The sequence below is a fragment of the Bidens hawaiensis genome, unplaced genomic scaffold, assembly GCF_021521415.1.
Source record: "Bidens hawaiensis isolate Kalapana, Puna unplaced genomic scaffold, B.hawaiensis_p1.1 tig00018514_1, whole genome shotgun sequence".
Classification (NCBI taxonomy): Eukaryota; Viridiplantae; Streptophyta; class Magnoliopsida; order Asterales; family Asteraceae; genus Bidens; species Bidens hawaiensis.
The window spans coordinates 214686-229960 of NW_027492803.1; the positions used below are offsets into that span (position 1 = coordinate 214686).

Consider the following 15275-nt stretch of genomic DNA (forward strand, 5'->3'; position numbering starts at 1 on the left):
GATTATTGCAAACATTATTGATTAGATGATTGATTAGCACTAAAAAATCAACACTCAAACATTAATAATTAGATTAGATGATTAACACTCTCATTAATAATCAAATGACTAACACTAAAAAAAATAACACCCCATTGATAATTATAATTAGATGATTAACACTAATGAATAACAAAAAACGAACCTTATAAGGCTTGAACCACAATCTCTCAAAGATAAAACAAGTGACTTTTCACTATACCATAGCAATAGTGATACATTGATAGTATAGGTTCCAAGTATTAATACTTATGGGTCCAAAACCTACCATTTACTAATGGGTTTGACCGTTTATTGGAGTCAAGTTTTTTACCATAAAAAATGTTCATTGAACCAGTGGTGTACCCCATGATTTTTTATGTGGCAATTGGGATTTTCGATCCTAATTTATAGTAATTTTTAAGGCGGGCACATGCCCCTCCTTTTAGGAGTAGGTATGCCCCTGCATTGAACTTCAGATATGTTGCTTGGTTGATAATTTTCTGTTTTTATGCTAATATAATTAACTTTCGTGATATTTATTATATCGCATACTTCTGGTATCGAACACGTTGAATGAATGCTTACTCGTGGCCTTACGCTGGCCAAAAGGTTTAGTAAATCAAGTTAAAAGAAATCAAGTTCTTTCTTGTTGTCCATTGTTTTGGGTGGAAAAGTGAGTATGCATTAGTTTTAGATGAATAAACATAAATAAATTAAAGATGAATCTTTTACTCCTCTCAAGTTGGAGCGCGAAGATTATGTACGCCCCCAACTTAACAAGCAATGTTTGTAACGGTTGAGCTCCTAATGGCTTGGTTAATAAGGTCTGCTACTTGTTGCTTTGCATTGACATTGACATGAAGAGGTATTATCTCTTTTAATTCAACTCGTTCTCGAGAAAAATAACAATCAATCTCGACATGTTTGGTACATTTATGGAAAACCGGATTGTTGGCAATATATGTAGTAGCTAGGTTGTAACAAGATAAAGGAGTAGCTTCCACGATCACAACTTACAAATACTTCACAACCAACGAATCCATAAAATTTCACTCAAGTTGTGGCCATCGCTCGGTACTCTGCTTTTACAAAAGACCGAGATATGACAAATTGTTTATTTGTTTTACAGGAATCTGTAAGGCCAAAAAATGTGACTTACGATATCAAAGAGGCGAAACCCGTTAAATATATTTTGGTGATCAAGTTAAAAGAAATCTTGATTTTGACATGATTGATTGAAAAGAAAGTTTTATTATGATATTGTTTTTATTATGTTCATTGTCTCAACCTAACCCGAACAACGACTGACCCGAAAAATTTAAACACCGAAAAAATGGAATGGGACCCTAATGGTAAAAAGATCTTGGGCCCGTCACTACATAGCGGTTTGCAAGTGAATTCATGCATGCATGGTGGATATCAACATTAGTCGATCAATCATACTATGCAATGGGCCGTATAAAAAGAAATCTTGGCCCGCCATTGGTTCTTTTCTGGTAAAAGAATCTTGAGAACCCCTAAATCGTCACTTTTTGTAATTCGTAAATACGAATAGCGGGGCCCACTTCTTCCTCACTTGTGAAACCCTAAAATTGTCGAGCACGCAAACCCATGGAGGATTCCGATCATCATCATCATCAATCTGTAGCAGTAATTGGTTCAAACGATGACATTTTAACCGAAATCCTTATCCGGCTTCCTGTTACCTCCATCCTCCGTTTCAAATCTGTATCTAAAAACTGGCGATTGCTTTTGAGTCATAGATGTTTCACCCACAGGTGTGTTCCAAAATCTCCTGGTCTTTTTTTTCACACTTTTTTACTCGAACCAGACGATATCTATTCAGAACCAGAACCAGAACCTCATTGTCTTTATGTTCCATTTGATGTCGAAGACCAAACCACTCCTCCTTTCCGTAATCTTGATTTCTACTTTAACCGTTACTGTGTCAGAATCATGCAATCTTGTAACGGTTTATTACTTTGTTATGCTCATACCTTTTACAATGGTGGTAGTGAATATTATGTTTTCAATCACACCACCAAACAACTGGCATTCATCCCACCCGTCCCCGGAGGGCAGAGTGTTAGTAAAACCATCTTGTCTATGGCTCTCGCATTTCATCAAACACATTGTGTGCACTACAAAGTTGTCTGTATTCGTGCTTTGGATGCAAACGTGTTTCAGGTTCAAGTCTACTCGTCTGATACCGGGAAATGGAAGTTATGCATCGAATCTTTCTCTGCGCCAAGCATGTTCCGTGACCCGGTTAACTGGAATGGAGAATCTTCCCATGCGCCGGTACCCATCTTCCACAACCCGGTTTACTGGAATGGAGCCGTTCAATGGGCTCCCCATTATCGAAGTACCAATCACTTGTACTTTAAAATAGATGATGAACGGTTGCAAATGTTGCCCTTGCCGGAGGGGTTTGGGTCCGATGAAAGTTATTTGATAATGTATTTTGGGGAATCGATAGGTCATCTGCATTTAATATTACGCAGGGACCGCAAACAAGATATTTTGAGCGTGAACGTGTACGAGATGTTGAGGGATCATTCGAGGTGGTTTGTCAAGTATCGATTACAGCTTGATGCGCTTCTTGTTGATTTCCCGTGCTTGACATATCCACCATATTATCAAAGTGTGGATGATTTTGGGGTCTTGGTTAATTCATATCGATCTGATTTTGATATCGCTGATGTAGTTAGAGGTAAAGATGAAGAAGACAAATTTTTGGTGCTGGGAACTTACAGAAAGTTGATAAGGTACAATGTTCACGACAAAAGTGTTAAGGAGTTATGTAGTTGCGACATGTTGAGATGGGGATACCCGGGTTTTCATCGTTATATCGAAACATTGTCTTCTTTCTAGAAGACAATTAGGTTTGTTTATGTTTTTCGTTATTAATGTGTTCGAAAGAGTTTACAAATATTAGTAATGTTTTGTGTTTGTTGAAAACTTTATTTAAAACTATAATATTAGGTTTTGTCTTTTTTTTTGTTTAAGAATTCATAGACATTAAGGATATGTGTTCTGGCATTAATTTGTTTGATTTTATATGATGAGCAAGAATTACGGTCTCTTACATGTTTGAGTTTTGAAAGTCAAACGATTCTGGCATTAATTTGTTTGATTTTTTAATATATATTGCTCTTATAGAATAGGTATCGATCTAATTTCTTGATGATGGTGGTTGACACACAATGACATAATCAACTTGAATAGTATGAATGATGATCTAGAAAAAGAACTTGGTAATTAATACAACTGACAATAGAAATTATAAATTTTCACAAATGAGAATGTACGTATAATATCTAAATTTGGCACAACCAAAAACTTTGAACATAATAAATAGAGTCTTAGCATGCATGCTTGGCTAGTTGATAAGCATGGTGCATATGGGACAACATTGAGATTTCACTTTATTACATGAAATAAATCACTAGACTAATGAATGTACTGTAGCGACAACGGAATGACCCAATCGTTAGTTCGTTACTGTCAAATAACAAAAGTAAAATGAGACAAGGCAGTGATTTTGATAAGATAAAGGTCTCCAATGTTGAAAAACTAAGATTTTTTAATCTTTTTCCATTTTTTGGACTATGCATTTTATTCAAAAAGAAAGTGGTCTTGTTGAGTTGTTGCATGGTTTGTCAAACGACAAATGCTTTGTATTTCAAACTAATTTAAAGTCTAAACAAAATGTTTACCTCCATCCAATGTGATGATATCTGGAGACTTGTTTTTAACGGGAATTAATGGTGGTTGATCAACAAGTGGCTCCGGGAATACAACGATCACCACCCTATCTACTCATGGGCAGCCTAGCTGCATAAAGATAAATTGGCTATAATTAAGATAGCAATAATTGTCATATATCTCAATGAAGAAGAATCAAATAAATTTTGTAGGTAACTTTTATCTGCCAGCATCAAGACTTCAAAGCTTTCATACATGTTTGACTCTTGGAAGTCAAACAGCACATCGGTGTTCTTGCATTCTTTTGTTTAATTTCACAATGGTTGTGGTAGAATAGGTATTTAATATCTTAATGCTCGTGTCAAAATCAACTTAACTAGGATTGTAAATTTGGCTAGTTGATAAGCATGGGACTTTATACAAGATTTCACTTTATTACATGAGTTAAAACAACTAGGCTAATGAATGTTGCACAGTGACGTTGGATTGATAAAAAGCTCGAAATGAGCACAACTGAAGCTCTTATAAGTCGGCTTGGCTCGTTTGCACCCCTAGACCTAATCACTAATTGAAAATCGACTCCTCAAATAATCGAGAGCAAAATGAGACGAGGTAGTGCTAGATAAAAGTCTAGTGCTCTCACGTGTTCGATAAGTTAAGAAAAAAATCAATTCAGCCAACTCAAAAGGACAGTTATCTTTTATTGTACTTTGACAAACCTAAATCAAGTTTTTAATAATGGAAGGATTAAAGAAGATGTTATAAGATGTAAAACATGATAAGGTTTGGGTAGTTTAAGATAATTATATGTTTTTGACTTGTTTTTTCATTATTTGTCGCTTTGCCGCTACTAGACGTGTATCTCAAAATAATTTTATTTTTACCAAAAAAAATTGCAATGGCAACATGGTGATGGTAACTTTGACGACGACAATGGTGGTGGCGGTCAGGCGGTATAGGGGCAGTGGTGGCAATGGTGATGGTGGGGTGGCATTGGTCAAGCGATGGTAGCATTGGTGGTGATGGTGTTGGTAGGGTGGCGGTGATGGTGGTAGTGGTCAAGTAGTGACAGTTGTGGAGACGGTGGTTAGGCGGCTGTGAGAATGGTTGTGGTGGTTACGACGACGATGGTGGTGGTGGCGGTGGTAGCTTTGGTGTTAAGGTGTGGTGGTGTCAATGATAGTGGTGGTTGTTGTTAGGTGGTGGTGGTGGTGGCGGAGGCGATGGTGGCAGTTAGGGGGTGGTGGTGGCGATGATAGTGGCGGTCAGGGTGGTGGTGGTGGCGATGATAGTGGCAGTGGTGGTTGCTGTTAGGCAGTGGTGGTGAATATAGTGAAAGAGGAATTGAATGAAAAAAGGGAAGGGGGAGGGGAAGGAGTGGTTTCGATGGATTGGATTTCATATGTAATGGGTGATCTCATTCCATTGAACAACCAAACATCATAATTTACATTCCCACGCAATGAATCATTTTCACTGTCATTCATGTATAACGAACGCTACCTTAACATGATAAGACTGGAAGGCTTAGGTGCTGTTTGTTTTTTAAGTGGTAAAATGTCTGCAGTCTGCAGACCACATCTGCAGACATCTGTAGCAGAAGAGGTGGACCAAACATCTGCAGTTTACAAGAAGAAGACTGTTTGTTTTTTAACGTATGTAAACTGCTAAAATAAACAGAAATTTAACTAAACAATTTTTTCCAAGAACCAATATTCCAGCATTATAGAACCAAATAATTTTCAAAAACTCCAATACAAATAATGTACAAAACATGTTTCAAGTATACAAAAGAAGTTTCAAAGTACAACAAATGTATATACGTTTAAAAATAACATACGTTTCAAGTAATATACAATAACTTCCGGAACCGACGTCTTCATACTTGCAACCCGAACCGACGTCTTCATACTTGCAACCCGAACCGATGTATTCATACTTGCAACCCAAACCGACGTCTTTATTTTTGAAGCCCGGATCGATGTCTTTATTCTTGCAACCCGAACTTTAGTAACCGCCTAACAAAGCGTAATATTACATTAATATAACAAACTAACAAACAATAAACACGTTAATGTATATGACAAAAACAAACCCAAAACATTCAATATCTACAAGATCTTCGTAGACAAAAAGCATTCAACAACATTTCTATTAAAACATATAAATCAATTCCAAGTAACAAGATCTTCGTTAGACCTAAACTTTCTACAAAGTGTTTTCAACTAAAAACTAATTATAATCGAACAATTATGCAAAATTATAATTGAACTAAAAACTAAAAAGAATTCAACAAATCAATATTTACAAACTTTTTTCAACTAAAAACCTAATAAGAACCTAACTGAAAAAATCAATTAACAAGAATTCAATCAACAAAAGCCTAATAACCTAATTGAACAAATCAATTAACAACAATCAAACCTAAACATAAACAATTTTTCAAGGTACAAGTCAAACCTAAACATAAACAATTTTCAAGGCATAAATCAAGCATAAACACAAACATATTTTCAATGCACAAATCAAACCTAAACATAAACAAAATGGATCAAAAAGTAGAACTAAAATGAAACGGGTCAAAAATCAAGAATCAAGAATCCATCGTCATGGGTTTCACTTTAATACACTGATGTCACTTATGACTCGAGCCATTATTAACCAAGTAATTGAAAATTAATCAAGAGAAAATCAAGAATCAAGATTGTAATCTAAAGAAGATCACTTTAATCAAGATTGTAACAAAAAAATAAAACCTTAACAAACCAAAGAGGAGAAGAGAGAGGCCGACGACGATTTGCTGGAAAGAGAGAGGCTAACGGCGATAGGGGGCGGAGGTGAGCGGCGGCGGCGGCTGGAGGTGGCCGGAGATGGAGGGGGCAGGTGGCGACGGCGCACCGGAGGTGGAGGGGCAGTGGGTGATGGGATGGAATGAAAGAGGGCTAGCGTTTGAAAGACCTGATGGAATGAAGGGGATGAAAGAATGGAGAAGATGTTAGAAGATTTGAGAAGTGGGTGGTCCATGTCTGCGTGAAAAAGAGGGCGCACAGACCTTTTTTTAATGAAATGTCTTCTAAAAATCAAACAACCTTCAAGCCTAAAGGTCTGCACGTGGTCTGCGCGGCACAGACATAAGAGGCCAGGAAGATTTTCAGACAAAAAACAAACACCACTTTAGTAAAGTTTTGTGTTTGTTGAAAACTTTGTTTATGGATAAGTTGAAATTTATTTACTTGCAAGTTTGTATCCTGGCTTAATTGGAATGAGGCTCCTGCTAGTTTATTTGTGCGCCTTTGTTTTTTCAGAGAATGTGTTTATACAAATTGTGTAGTTTTTTTTGTTCTAGGTATCATAGCCCATTAAGGATGGGCATATGATCGGCAAGAAGCTGAAAGGCTTCATGGTTCTTTTACATGTTTGTCTCAAAAGTCAAAAGTCAAAAAACAGATTCTTTAGTATCTTGATGATGGTGTGAAAATTATCTTGATTTAATTAGCGTAACGGTTAACACACAAAATCAAATTGAATAGTGAGAATAATTCTACAAAAAGAACTTAGTAATTGATACCGCTAACAGTATAAGGCCAAAAATGTGACTGCGATATCAAAGTACCAAACCCGTTAAATATTTACGGTCAAGTTAATAAGTAAAGTAGGCTAGAATTCCGGACACGAGACGAGAGCTTCGACACACGTTTAACTTCAACGGGAAAGCTTCTAGATTATCTGTTAGGCTATAAATAGAGGCTTACATTTCTATTTTAGTGTGTGTTTTCCAAGGTGTAAATCACCCACCCAAGGGGAGCTCACCTTGGGTGGGGTTGGTTCTTGCTTAATGTTTCAAATATTTAACCGACAACGAGATCACTCATTATTATATTTTCTTTATATTACTTGTTCGGTCGTTTGATTTACCACACCCGTCTCGCACGATTATCAAGTGCAAAGCCCTTAATTGTCGGATCCGATTTCGGGACCTACAATTGGTATCAGAGCTTTCGGCTCTACTAGTTGAGGTTCTTGGATCACAACCTTGGGTTTTGATCTTGTTTTGTATGTGTCAAGAAGTGTTTGCAAAGAAAAGTGTGTGTTCACGAATTCTTCATGAGAAACTTCAAAGTTTGCAAGTGTATAAGGAAAGGAAAGTGTACTTACGGGTTTGTTGGTGAAAACCAAAAGATTCAAAGTGTTTGCGTTGTGATTTGTATGCTTACGGGTTTGAAAACTCAAGTTAGAATTCTCCAATCGCATGAACTGAAGTGGTGGTGGTTGTACTTGCTTATGAAATCTGCCAAAAGTTGGTGTAAGTACAAAACAATTTCCAAGAAAGATCAGGTCTCCAGAAATAGAAGTAATCGCATCGCATGAAAAGAATCGCATCGCATGGAAATTTAAATCGCATCGCACAAGAATCTGAGTCGCATCGCATAAGCTTTTTGAATCGCATCGCACGAGAAAGATTAATCGCATCATATCAAAAATTGATTCGCATCGCATAGAAAATTGTAATCTCATCGCATTGAAAATTTTAATCGCATCCCTTGAAATTTCAAATCACATCGCATAGGATTTTGAATCACATCGCAATTCTGATTTCAATCGCATCGCATTTCATTCCAATCGTATTGCATGCTCATGCGATTCGTTTCATTCTAAAACCAATTGCATCGCATGCCTATGCGATTTGTTTGAGAAAAATTTTCTAATCTCATTTCTGTGCGATCCGAATTGTCTGTACTTGTAAAATTTCTATTTTTGAAGACTTTGTGTTGTTCAGAACTGGTTTAAATCACGTCTACTGACTCTGAGCTGTTGAACAGTTACTAGTTACTTGAAAATGAGGCAGGAATAACAACTAAGCCTCCGAAGATCATGACCTTGGAAAGCAACTTCACTGACTTCAAGTGGAAGTTTAAAAACTTCATCAAGTTGATTCTACTCTTATGAGATGTTTTAAAGTAGGACCTCATGTTCCAGTGGTTGCAACAATAACAGGACCCGAGCCAATGCCGATTGACACTTGTGATGATACTTGTTGGGACCAGGATCTTTGATCCTCGAAATTCAAGTATCGTTGGCAACTGTTAGCAGGACTAAGGATCCTCAGTGGTTCAAGGATCCTCAACGGTCAATTTGAGTTATATTCTAATCTATTTTTTGCAGATAAAACACGTGTTTACTGGAATTCCTACTTTTACGGAGAGCATATTTTACCAGGGCCATCCAGCTCGTCCATGTTCGTGAACGGTCATGAAGAAAAAGTAAATAAACGTGGCCGGATTTGTAGGAATTAGTTATTATACGTTATTATTTTTGTATTTATGTACTGAACCATGGCTGATCAACACACAACTCTCAAGCACACTTAGAACTCTTAGCAAAAACATACTGTAATCACAATCAGTCTTGATTCCATCTCTTGTAATTCTTTTGAGTTTAATACACTTGGTAGTGATAGTTTTCACTACCCGAGGTTTTTATGCCGGCGGGATACTAGTTACCAAGGGCTTTTCCTCGTATAAATCTCGTTGTTCAACCTTTACAACTACTACTTTGATTATTTTATTCATACAAGTACCAATCCTCAAATACGAATTTGGTTACGTGACCCTTACACTGATTTTTAACCAAAACAATACTGATAGAACACTCTTGGCAGAATATGAAAGAGCGTTTCTTACACTAACTGTGTGCTTGTCCAATGAGGTCACTCAAACACTTAGAGAGCATGCTTTATATTATTTATGTTCGGCCGTTTGATTTACCGCACCCGTCTCGAGCACTTATCAAGAACAAAGCCATTCGTTGTCGGATCCGGTTTCGGGACCTACAAACAGTTTAAGTTATAGATTTTCACAAATGAGAATGTATAATATCTAAATCTGACACAATCAAAAACCTTTGAAATGGGACAGCATTTTATTACATGAGTTAAACCACTAGACTAATGAATGTAGAGTTAAAAACACTACACTATTGAATGCAGCGTGGTGACATTGGAATGACCTAATATTTACCGGAAAATCGACTCGCTCATATAGTAAAGAGCAAAATAAGACGAGGCATGCAGTGTTGTTGGTAGATATAGGTTGCTAGTGCTACCACATGTTTGATAAGTTTATGATAGTGGTAGGATTAAAGAAGATGTTATAAAAAGAAGTAAAGCGTGATAAGATTTGAGTAGTTTAAATGCGCCTTCTCATATTTGATGTAAGACAACACAACTTTCAGTTTCCAATTAATAAAATAGCCCAAAATAATTTAATCTCTTAAGCTTAGCAAACTTCATTTTCACCGTAAATTTCCAAAAATACAAGAACAAAAATAACAGAAAAACTTACTATTATAAACTGATAAGCTTCTAGCTCATTTAGACAACCTCTTCAGAGAAAAATGTTAATAAATTAATGATTTTTACCTTAAAGAAAAGAAAAAAACCTCTACACTATTGAATGTAGCCTTGTCTTCTTTCTAAAAGACAATTGGGTTTGCTTACTGTTAGGTCCCGTTTTGTATGTATTAAGTCTTTTGTACTGGATCATGTGTATTGGGCTTGATTGTATGTTTTGTGTTTATGTATGTTTGGTGTCAAGGCCATGTAAAGAAGCCCATTGGGCATGTTATGTAATGAAACAACTTCTCATGCATGCTTCTCTACCCTGAGAACAAAAGTCTTTTGCCAAAATCTTATCCTCTTGTTCTTTCTCTCATTTCTCTCACTAAACATCCGAAAATAAACTTCAAGATCCGAGACCAAGGTGCTTGGTGTGATATTCCGCTAGCATCAAGTTTGGTTGATCCAAGAATAGTTGTTAGATCCACCCCGTTGGGACCTACAATTGGTATCAGAGATTCGGCTCACTAGTTGAGGTTTTTGGATCACAACCTTGGGTTTTGATCTTGAGAAAGAACATAAGAAAGTGTTGTTGCAAAGTTGTGTACTCACGGGTTATTGTTTTAAGAAAATCTACAAAAATACAAAAACATTCGGGTTTCAAGTTCTTCAAAATAACGTGTTCTTGGTAGAAATCACAAGCATAAAAGTGTTAGATCTAAAAGAATCAGGTTTGATAATTGGCTCAAAATGAAGAGTTAAAATTTTCGCATTCGCATGTACGTGAAAGGTGGTTGTACTAACCTTTAACTAAACTGACAAGTTAGGTGAACAGATCCCTAGAAAGATTGCTTCTAGAAGACTGAAAATTTCGCATTCGCATAATATGACCTCGCTTCGCTTAAAGTTTCGCATCGCACAGTTTTACGCATCGCCTGGGTTTTTGCTTCGCTTCTCTTAAAGTTTCACATCGCACAATATTTTCGCTTCGTTTCAGTTTTTTCGTTTCGCATCCAATTTCACTTCACATCATTATTTTTTTCGCTTCGCAAGAGATCACAATTTCGCTTCGCATCAAAGTTTCGCTTCGCATCATTTTTCCGCTTGGCATACCTTGCAAAACTGTTATTCTGTTTGGTGAAAAACTCATCCTTTTGAAGACTGTTGGTGTTTAGAATCTGTTTGAAAGATGACTACAGCTGATTCTGAGTTGTTGAAGAGCTATATGCTGCTTGAGAATCAAGCATGAACCACCACAAAACCTCCCAAGTTCATGACTTTAGAAGATAATTTTGTTGATTTCAAGTGGAGGTTTTGAACTTCATTGCTTTAACTGACTATGACTTGCCGAGATGTTATGAAGTGGGACCTCATGCTCCTATGGTAACCACTGCAAATGGGCAACAACCTAAGCCCATTGAAAGTTATGATCAAAATGATAGGACCTTGGTGGAACAAGACAAGAAAGCATATCTCACTCTAACTGTTTGTCTGTTAAATGAAATCACTAAAATTCTTCGTGAACATACTACTGCCAAGGGGTTATGGGATGGCTTAGTAGAGAAAATAGAGGGAAATGCTGAGATCAGGGAAAACAAGAAGGCATTGTTGAAGGAAGAGTTCAATATGTTTAATTATTGTCAAGGAGAAAGTGTGGGGGACTTAATCAAAAGATTTGAAAAGTTTTTAGTAAGAATCAAAGCTGCTGATGTGAACATCTTGAATTCAGAAGTCAACCACAAACCGATGAACTCTTTGCCTTACACCTGGAGCACCAATACAGTAACCATTAAAAGAACAACAAACCTGAATGCCATCTAAAACACAGATTTGATATCCACTATCAAGTCATTTGAGATGGATGAGCAAATGAGAATTAACAATCATCTGAGTTCTCTTAATCAAGCAGGAATGAATCCAAGCTTAGCAATGACCACTACATTCATAAGCAAGTCTCAGCAGAACATGTATCCGGTGACCACTCTAAAGTATTCCTCATCTTCAGTCCATCTTCAGATAACAACCTTTATCTCCACTGGAAATCAGTCAGTGTCTTCAAGCCCAAGCTCTTTCCAAAAGGCAGTTGATAGTGCGGTAGAACAAGCCTTGAAAGCTTATGGAATCAATTCCTCTTCTAAGAAAATGCCTAGTCAAAGTTCAAGCTACTGTGAAGCACTTCCAATGTTGAATGACTCAAATGTAGCACTGGTTCAGGCATTCTTGTCAAGCCATGAAGAGTTAATGCAAGGAAATTTGTTGCCACCACAGTTTGAACAAGGAGATCTAAAAGACATCAACAATAAGGATCTCGAGAAGATGGACATCAAATATCAAATGGCTATGGCAGTACACAGAGCTACAAACTTCATGAAAACGTACGAAAAATACAGTTTTAAGGACTCTGACAGGAAGAGAATTGGTTTTGATAAAGATAAACTTCAGTGTTATAACTGCAATGAGATGGGTCACTTCTTAAAAGAATGCACCAATCCTCTGTAACCCCTGTCACTTTCGGTTAAGGATTTAAATCTTGTAAAGTATGTACAATTCTTGGGAGTTATCCGGCATTCCTCGATGACCTTCTCATCCTTCCGGTACGTTAAATTATTTAACTTTTCAATCAAGATGTTACTTCTTTATAATTGGAGGGGCTAGAGTGTAAGATTTTTTATATCATAAACAAACACTAACTCTCCCCCTCTTTTTGTCCGATCGGCGAACAGCATCCCCACCCCCAACCCCGATTTTCTTTTTTGCAGCCAAGTTTAGGGCATAAAACTTCAATTGAAGGTTAGTCCCATGTTCCCTCAAGTCTTTTACACCTTAATTGGTCTTATTAACTCGCTTATTGATCGTTAAATCGCGTGTTGTAGGCTTACCGGGTGGTTGTCCATTCAAGCATTTCCGGGGCTGTTTTGGTTAAGGTTTTTGCTCTATAATCTTCCTAGGTATGTCCAAGGTAACATACTTTAATATCGTGTACATTGGTGTTCGTTTGATTGGTCAACTAGTTGTAGAATGAAAGTTGATATTCGGTTATCTGGAGTAGCGAATTGTTGCGTTTAACACGAGTATTGGAGTAATTGACGACCAATTCAGTTCGGGTTACGGGCTGTTGGAAAATTATTTTTATAAGTATGGGGGCTGAATTGGTTGTCGGTTACTCCAACGGGTCGATACAACGCGTATTCGCGTTTATTGAATAGTTGGTGCGTTGTGCTTGCGAGTTACTGACCCTTTCGACTCATGTAGCGTCGTGTGGACTTGTTGGCTGTGAATTTATCATATTGGGTCCACACGGGGCGTTGCCTAATCAACTCTTAAACGCGCGTATTAGTCTCACCTAGTGCTTCCGAGGGTAATTTGGGAATTCTTTGTTCTCAGGAGTAACTATGGGTCGTTTTGGTAAATATAGGGCCCCGGGGGCTGTTTTAATTGAACTTGGTGAGGTCGAGGTTTTAGGTAACTTGAACCTTATTAGAACCCCTCGTAAGATAAACGGGTCCTTTCGGTGTCGTTAGTAACTATTGTATATAATCCGACAGGCGCGTGAGTCGTGGAATTACTTAGGGGCCCTCTAGCTCGTGGTGACTTGGTGCTTCGTGTCAGGTGAGTTCATGATGTCCCTTTTCACTCTTTTCAAGCTTTAGGCTAGCATACACACCTAATAGAATTTGCTTGATGAACCGTTTAAATTATTTTGCATGGGCTTACTTGTATAGAATGTGCCCTGAGATGATATTTATGTATGTTTGTAAGTATGTTTATACATGTATTATTTTATGGCTAATAATTGGCGATGTTATTTAGTCATTAACATCGCCAATAATTGGCGATGTTATTTAGTGGTTCCGCGGGTATCAAAGTTCAAATATCTAGGATCGTTTGTCCAGAGTGACGGGGAAATAGATAGTGACGTGGCCCACCGTGTCCAAGTTGGATGGAGTAAATGGAGGGCAGCTACAGGAGTTTTGTGCGACAAGAGATTCCCAAGCAGGCTAAAGGGTAAATTCTATAAGGTCGCGGTTAGACCGGCGATGTTATATGGAGCAGACTGCTGGGCCATCAAGAAGTCACATGTGCGTAAGCTAGAGGTTGCAGAAATGAGAATGTTAAGGTGGATGTGTGGGTACACACGATTGGACCTGATAAGAAATGATGTTTTTCAAGAGAGATTAGGGGTTGTTAACATTTCAGATAAGATAAGAGAGGGGAGATTGAGATGGTTTGGACATGTTAAGAGAAGAGAGACGACGGCTCCTGTTCGATATGTAGAAACTATTAGTATAGAGGGGAGGAGAGATAGAGGACATCCCAAATTAACTTGGGCTGAGAGGATTAAGCATGATTTGCTAGATTTGCACCTCACCGAGGACATGGTTGAGGATAGGAATTATTGGAGACACAGGATTAAGGGTAAGGACTTTTAGGAGAAATGTAGAGTTTTGATTCTATTTCTATCATAGGGGGCGTTTCTTCACCTTATTTCGAGTGAAAAATGATATATTACTATAATACCCTATCCTCAAATTAGTATTTATAACACATATTTAGTATTAAGCGCTAATATCACTATTATTAATTTTCCATATTTAGTATCACTATCATTACTAATATCACTATTAATGATCTATTCATTACTAATATCACTATTACTATTGATCTCATGCATATGGTTTTTGAGCTGGGGGTCTCTCTGGAAGCAACCTCTCTATCCCTTGGGATGGAGGTACGGTTTGCCTACATCCCACCCTCCCCAGACCCTGCTAACAGTTTTTCTATTGGTGAGATTTATACTGGGTATGGTTGTTGTTGTTGTTACTTTGTGTTTTCATACGTTGGATGGAATGTTACGTGTTTGGGTTGTAAGTGTGCTCAACCCTGATGTTATTACTTGGATGTTATTCATAGGGATGTGATTATGTAGATATATATAAGTATGACTACTTATCATTTATGATGGCCTAACTGTTCATATCCCGTTTTATTTTTTTAAACTATTGGAATGATGTATATAAATGTCAATTATTAAAACTTGAACTCACTCAGCTCAAGCTGACTTTGTGTGTATGTTAGTGTGAGTTGCAGGTTAGGAGGAGGATACTTACCGCTTGGACGTGCACGAGGCCACTTGGATGGTTGAAGGCATATCTAGTCGGAAAGTTTCAATAATGAACATTGTTCTTTTCAATTTTTACTAAATACATTTAAA

General features: G+C 37.3%; 1 protein-coding gene across 1 annotated transcript; it reads left to right on the forward strand.

Moving 5' to 3' along the window:
• The first annotated feature begins 1632 nt into the window (after positions 1-1632).
• Positions 1633-2895, forward strand: LOC143556326 (F-box protein At5g07610-like). The gene has a single exon (XM_077045669.1). It carries the CDS (start codon positions 1633-1635, stop codon positions 2893-2895), a length of 1263 nt encoding a protein of 420 aa, XP_076901784.1.
• Positions 2896-15275: the final 12380 nt, after the last annotated feature.

What these genes read in the sequence shown, in the direction of transcription:
- LOC143556326 (XM_077045669.1), top strand. Translation starts at nt 1,633, where the DNA reads ATGGAGGATTCCGATCATCATCATCATCAATCTGTAGCAGTAATTGGT.